General features: G+C 45.2%; 1 protein-coding gene across 1 annotated transcript; it reads right to left on the bottom strand.

The window, feature by feature from the left end:
- Positions 1-2039: 2039 nt before the first annotated feature.
- Positions 2040-4800, bottom strand: LOC119357865. The gene is made up of 6 exons (XM_037624665.1): positions 4695-4800; positions 4424-4578; positions 4100-4313; positions 2687-2838; positions 2541-2591; positions 2040-2444 (listed from the first exon to the last, which is right to left on the bottom strand). The coding sequence occupies exons 1-6, from the start codon at positions 4798-4800 to the stop codon at positions 2292-2294; spliced, it is 831 nt and encodes a 276-aa protein (XP_037480562.1). The 3' UTR covers positions 2040-2291.
- Positions 4801-6883: the final 2083 nt, after the last annotated feature.

The following is a 6883-nucleotide window of genomic DNA, read 5'->3' as shown; positions in this document are numbered from 1 at the left end:
TGTTTATGAAAAAATAACAAGCAGAAGACGAGCAGGAGGGTCCCCGCACCCGAGGCGCCGTGTGCCACCACGACGGAGAAGGCGTTGCACGACCAACACACACTCCGACCTATGCTCCCCTTCAAGATGTTTATGAAAAATTAACGAGCCGAAGGCGAGTTGAAGGGTCCCTGCGCCGGAGGCGCCGCGTGCCACCATGACAGAGAATGCGCTGCAGAACCAACATGCTGCCCGTCGAAGCTGATACAGGAAGCTACACCACTGTGACGCTGCTCTATGCTCCAACTCAGGAAAGTGATATAACTCATGCCTCTCCTACTATACGCCCGTGCCTATAGAGAATTCACACATTGGCATTGACAGGATTCACACATGCCTCTGCACTCTTCACGACCGTGCGTTAACATGTTTTCTCATCCAAGCGTGTGTATGATAAAGTTCCTGTTTTTGCTTACGTGAAAGGTCACATTTAATAGTGTTGGAAGCCCCGCCCGTAACTACCCCATAAAACTCCATTTCTCAGAAATATAATGGGAACAAAAAAGAAACAGGGAACCGCCGACGCGGTTGGCGGCTAGTTTCTGTCTGTTATCGCGCAGAAAGGGAAAACAAAAAATTCAAGTAGTTGGAAGGTTAAACTGCAAAACGCACGAAACCACAAACCAGAAAGGGAAAACGGGAACCAACGGCATTGGCTGGTTTTCCCTCGCGGGAGCGCTCCCAAACCGCTCGTTCGGAGCGCTCGTTAACTAGTTGCTCTCCACAACTAGGGATGTGTTTTTTGCTGCTGCAGGCCGACTAACAGATGTTTCCGTTGCCCTGCATGCGGAGACTATGGCGCTTGTACATGCTATTCATCTTGCTGAAAATTTTGGTATGATCTCTTCAGAGAAGCAAAGTTCCAGCTTAGTATATGTTTCATCGAGCATAAGATTGAGTACTGTCCCCGGCAATGTAATAGACCAGCTCATATTCTGGCTAGTCTTGGTTCACGGGGTATGGTCGAGAGCCAACATGTCTTGCTAATTGGCCTACCCTCGGATGTAATGGGTGGGTGTTGTGGCTGCCAGTGCCAATGTTGGAGCAGGCACTAGCTAATGGAATGCATGGTGTTTCAGATTAAAAAAAGCAATAACTAGTTTATGAAGGCTTTTTACTGCAATAATCCTACACCTAGGAAAGTTGGTACCTGCCTAACAAACTCTCTCGCGATGGTGGAGTGGCCCTGCACTAACCAAGATGATATACGTGCACACAACAGATGTACTATCTAGGTTGTCAGACCTTGATCTGGCCGAGGTCACCAGCCCCGCATGATGGAGTGATAGCCACACGTAATGGGATCACCATCAGAACCGACAAGGTATCATCTGTGCACGCCACCTAGGAACAATGCTATCACCCACAGCGAGGGAGAAACAGGGCCGAAGCTAAGGACGTGCTGCCAGCAGATTTGGTTTCGTCTCGATGCTTGAACAGCTTGTGGTATGCAAATAAGCTACTATTCCAGACAAGGTAAATAAACAACACAAAAGAAATTGGAGAAGCCTTCCAGCCTTGTTCACATATGACATTACACACAAACGTCATAATAGCTAAGATTAAGTCGAGTGTTTAACTTGGTAACAAGTTCAAATACTCGAAAGCTCCACTGAGTTCAATCTACTGATAAATGAAAACAGGTGATAATAGGCAGGGACATCTTCACTCTTCATCTGAATCAGGGGCAATTTCTTCATCCGACTGTAAAATAGCAGCAATGAAAGAACTAGTCAAAAACACAAAATTTGAATACAAGATGAGTTCACGGCCATGTCGCATACAGGCAGTGCCTCCAAAAGACAACAGAGCTAGAGAACTGCAGACGACTGACATTCAAAAAGGTGGCTGGTGGCGAAATATATAGTACTATGGACCGTGATTGCACAGTAGTCCAATTTTCAGCAACACTACTTTTCTCAGCAGTCAACGAGTATATGGAGTCATCTAAACAAAAACATGCAACGGCACAACTAATCTTGTACATGGCACAACTAAAAGAGCAAAGGAAAACAAATAGCTGACCAGTTTCAAACACCAAAAATGGACACCAAACAGATTTAGTGACCTCCGAACAATCAAGTTTCAGGGTGTATACAAACCCAAGCAAACTACTGAGCCGTTCAGAGGCAAGTGCCCTATTCTTCTCACAAGCAGGTCGCCAGAAAACAGGCTCGGAACTAAAAAACAGTTTGGTAACACTACCAACATCCAGGAGCTTTCAGGTATTCTTCCTCTAAACATCTAAAGATTCACGTGGGAATCGGACAAAAAACTTGACAAAACACAACTACTAACACATTGAAGGAGATTGGGACTCGAACCTGGAGATGTATTTCATGTTTCCGTGGATAATTAAGACGTTTGCAGCGCATATTCTCCAAAAATTCAGCATCATCAAGGAACTTCAGAAGATGATAAACACAAAAGAAATAATTAGTCCAGTGGTTCAGAATCAAGTTGCCACAAAATGGTTATTTACCACAGAATTATGAAATTACCTCAAAGAATTCTCTTATCCTTTTCTCCTCTCTTTTTATCAGTTCTTCATCCTGAGCTTCCAGCAACCGAGGATAAAACACATAGTTAACATTGACGCAGCACATTGAAGATACTAAAACGCTAGCCAGTACATAGATCACCATACAGTGTTACCGGAGTCGACCCACTGCTTCTCATTACAGGGACCAAAACCAAGTGGGAAACAGATGTTCATGTGGCCGCCTTTGAATGAAGCAGCACACGGGTGCTTCATACCATCACTTTTATTGTTTGTACAGCCATGGCAGGTAGCTCCATCTAAAGACAGGTATGAAATTTGTCATTTAAGTATCAGATGACTAGCCTGGCTCAGATACAACAAGAATAGCTGAATAAGTGCCAAAAATTGCATGATTGCAGCACCTACAAATGGCTGTGCGTGAACCAGTTGGATTGTGATATTACAGACATAAAGCTATGTATGGTATAAGATGGCACAATGGGCAGGCAAACAGGTCAACAGTAAGGGCTCCACAATAAACCAGAAACGCATTTGCAATTATATTATATATATATATATATAGACATGCTAAAGTCAGTGTGCACGCATTATAACCTAGCATGCGCTCCGGCCGCCCATCGACCCACCGGCTGTATGCGCTAATTAGCCGAAGCACGGGCTGGACGGTAAAATCTACCGTAATGAACTTACGACCATGCCTGCTTTCCTCTGGAAAAAATGAGTAGTAACGAGTCACGATCCACGCGCAAGTTAACATGCCCAATCCCTCGCACACCTACACCCGGGTCCAACGTAATTGACAAATGTAAAAGAGCCCAGCCCAGCAATTAATTGCTACAATCCAGTAAATTGGGTCTGCAAAAGTAGTAACAATGTTACCACCTAGTAACTGGACATGCAGAAGTAGTAATGCATTACTATCCTGGTTTTACTAGGTTACCATCTAGTAATCGGACCTGCAAAAGTAGTAATGCATTATTACCCTGGTTTACTAGGTTTACCATTGACTCCATCATAGCATAGTAATCCGTTACTACATTCAAGCGTTGTTTCCAACGAAGAGAGCTCTTGTAGTAATGCATAGTAATCCGTTACTACATGCTAGCAAGGTTTTACACTTAAGGCTCCAACCAACGATTACTAAGTGTCTCGTAAACAATCCTCGTCCATTACCATCCCTACTATTCCTGTTACTGCCAATAAATAGTCACTCCAGAGACGGGATACATCCGACGAAGCATGGTAATAAAATTAATTCTGTTACTTCTTTTAACAAAGCCCGTTACCCTCAACCAGAATAGCGGTGGAGCACAGCCTTCTCCGCATGACCCACGCGCCTAATTAGGAGAGGCCGGAGCGTAGGCTAAGAAGAATGCGCGCTCACTTACAATAGCGCAGCCGTATTTGAGATATGAGTGTAAATTATCCTTGCCATCAGCGTTAACACCACAGAAAATGCGGATAAAACATCCTAGTGTATCGTTCTGATCTATATCTAACAGATAATTTCAAACAGTATTCCAAAAATGCATAATTTGAGATAAGAGTGTAAACTACCCTGGCCATCAGTGTTAACCCTGGAGAAAGTGTTGATATAATATCCTGTGATATCATTTGAATCACATGCGACTTCAACGAAGAATAGACTGGTGCTGCCCGCATCATCGGCACCCTCTTTGGTCTTCACAGTGATATTGAGATGATAGTACCATTCGACACCTTCGCAGATTGATTGCCAATGAACAATTTCTTCGAGTTCATCCACAAGATCCTAGAATAAGCATTGATTGGATCAGTAATGTTGCATGCACAAAGCAGTAACAATAAAAATACAACACAAGCCTGGTAGTGGGACAGAGTGAAGGCGAGCAGAGAATGAACCTCATCGTCATTCCGCTTGTCCAGTAAAGCTTCAACCAGTCTCCGAAGTTTGTCATGTTCCCTCTTCGCTACTTGAGCCCTTGTGTGTAGACCTTGCTGGTGCCATTTGGGAAGTAAAGATGTTCCTGTACAGCACGTTCCTTCTTTGAAAGCATCTTATCAGACCTAATTTCAGATCAGAGCATATGATTAATAGATGTTCGTTCTTCAGAGAAGTTAACGATTTTCTTTTGAGAGAGATCAGAACATTACATGACATTGCTATTGGGACCATTGGGACAAGCATAGGAATCAACAGCACTTCCAACTTCTTCAAGGCTCTGCAACGGCTTATCACCCAGAGTAGGATATGTGTAAAAAACTCCTGAACTATCCATTCTGACATAAACTGGTGTAGGCAAACCGGGATCTCTCCAGGCCAAAACATGGTTTGTGTCGTAAGTCTCTGGACCCCTGCAGTGGGTAGGCTCGGTCAATGAGTAGAAGAACGATGACACGCTATGTTAGAAGATATAAACACATGGGATTTCAACCAGATGGAGAAACAGAAAACGAGAGAGCAAAAGCTTTTTTTTCATACTCATCAGACTCCGAAGCGTCAGACAGATCGGAAGATGACTTTTCCTCACCAGGCAATCCCTGAAACGGAGAAACAAGCTAGATGAGTACATAAGAACTATTTGTGTATATCTCAGGAGATTGAACATAGTGACACGGCCAAGTTGAACGGCGATTTGCAATCCAGGGAGGCGTAAAGCCAACTGAAATGCACTTCTATATCTACGTACGTTTAGATTACAAGTAAGAAACAGGTGACCAAAGAGAGAGGTAGGGCATACACAAGTGCAGAGAATCTGCCTCCGACCTGATCCACCGGCTGAGACCTGAAGCGAAACAAGCAAGCCTGATGAGTGGTATAACCATTTTTAAAACCTTACGAGACGAATTACCAAAGATATATCATGGCGTGATGTGGCCTGAAACCTTGCCGCGAGAAATCAGACAGAAATTTAGTTACAAATTACCGTCCACGGAGAAAACAATTCGATTTCGACTAACCAGAAACAGGAAGTGATGAGGGACTGAGAGCAAGATCTTACAGGGAGAGTGCCATCCTCTGCTTTGTCTTAGAAGATCTGATCTTTACCGGCAGGGATGACCTCCTCTCTTGAGGCTGCTGCCTGCCCTCAACAGATCCCGGCGGGAACATGACGGCGGTGGGAGTGTCTCTTCTATTTCGTCGACCCTTCCTCCTCTGTCGCTACCACGTCCTCGGCCTTTCCGTCAAAACCGACGTATTTTCGTTAATGGCGACTAACTTGACCGGCGGTGAGGAAGACGATTCGCCGACCAGAGTGGAGGTAGAAGGCGAGGTGGCCGTGGGACTGAACGGCGGGGACGAAGACGATCCGCCGACCGGCGTGGAGGAAGAAGGCGAGGTGGCCATGGGACTGACCAGCGGGAAGGAAGACGGAGATTTAGGGTTCGGGCGATTTGCTTTCTCGTGGGGTGGGTGGGGAAAGGGCAGAAGAGAAACACTGTGTGTGGTGGGTGGGGAGGCAACGCTCGCTCGGCGGACCTGGCCAAATGGACCAGCCTGCGTTAAACGGACCAGGCACGACACTTCTGGCACGAGAAGGTGCGTCCGCCCGATTTTTCAATTTCAAAAATAACAAATGCACGTCAGGCTTACCGGCGAGAGCAACTAGTTAACAAGCGCTCCTTCAGAAGCCTCACAACGATCAGCGTCACTTGACGCGCTCTCAGACATTCGCCACGTGTCGCGCTCTGGGCGCTCCCTCCGGATTTTGTTTTCTTTTTCGCACGCGTTTTCGTCTTTTTAAACGATTTGTTTGGGTTTTTTTAATGTTTTGGTTTTCCACCGGTCTTTCTTACCTTTTTGACAAAAAAATTTGCGCAAAAAAATGCGTTTTTTTCTCCTTTCGTGAGAGTCACGGTTTTGCTTCCGCGAGAGGCACGGTTGTGCTTTAGTGAGAATCCCGGTCGTGCCTCTCGAAAACGGAAAAAAAGCGCGTTTTTTGTTTTTTTTTTCTTTCACAAGAGTCACGGGTTTGCTTCCGCGAGAGGCGCGGTTGTGCTTTCGTGAGAGTCACGGCCGTGCCTCTCGGAAACGGAAAAAACGCGTTTTCTGTTTTTTTTTCCTTTCGCGAGAGTCATGATTTTGCTTCCGCGAGAGGCACGGCCGTGCCTATCAAAAAGGAAAAAAACGCGTTTTCTCTTTTTTTTCCGCGAGAGGCACAGGCGTGCCTCTTTCAAAAAGGGAAAAACCCGTGTTCCCAGTTCGGTTTTTTCATCCGTTTTTTTTTTAAAAAAAGTTCGTCAAAACTTATCAATATGGGATCTAGTTTTGAAAATCTCGACGCGAGGAATCCAATGATGAAAGCGGTTCGAGATTTGGACGCACGGTTTGAGAGATAAAACGTTTTGAATAAACGGATC

This window comes from Triticum dicoccoides, chromosome 2A, assembly GCF_002162155.2.
Source record: "Triticum dicoccoides isolate Atlit2015 ecotype Zavitan chromosome 2A, WEW_v2.0, whole genome shotgun sequence".
In the NCBI taxonomy this organism is placed as follows: Eukaryota; Viridiplantae; Streptophyta; class Magnoliopsida; order Poales; family Poaceae; genus Triticum; species Triticum dicoccoides.
The sequence above is the reverse complement of the archived record's forward strand: the minus strand, read 5'-3'. Positions and strand labels throughout refer to the sequence as shown.

What these genes read in the sequence shown, in the direction of transcription:
- LOC119357865 (XM_037624665.1), bottom strand. Translation starts at nt 4,800, where the DNA reads ATGGATAGTTCAGGAGTTTTTTACACATATCCTACTCTGGGTGATAAG. An exon ending in GGTTAACACTGATGGCCAGG is followed by an intron (nt 2,839 to 4,099) that starts GTAGTTTACACT and finishes ACCTGTCTTTAG; the next exon opens with ATGGAGCTACCTGCCATGGC. An exon ending in GGATAAGAGAATTCTTTGAG is followed by an intron (nt 2,445 to 2,540) that starts GTAATTTCATAA and finishes CATCTTCTGAAG; the next exon opens with TTCCTTGATGATGCTGAATT.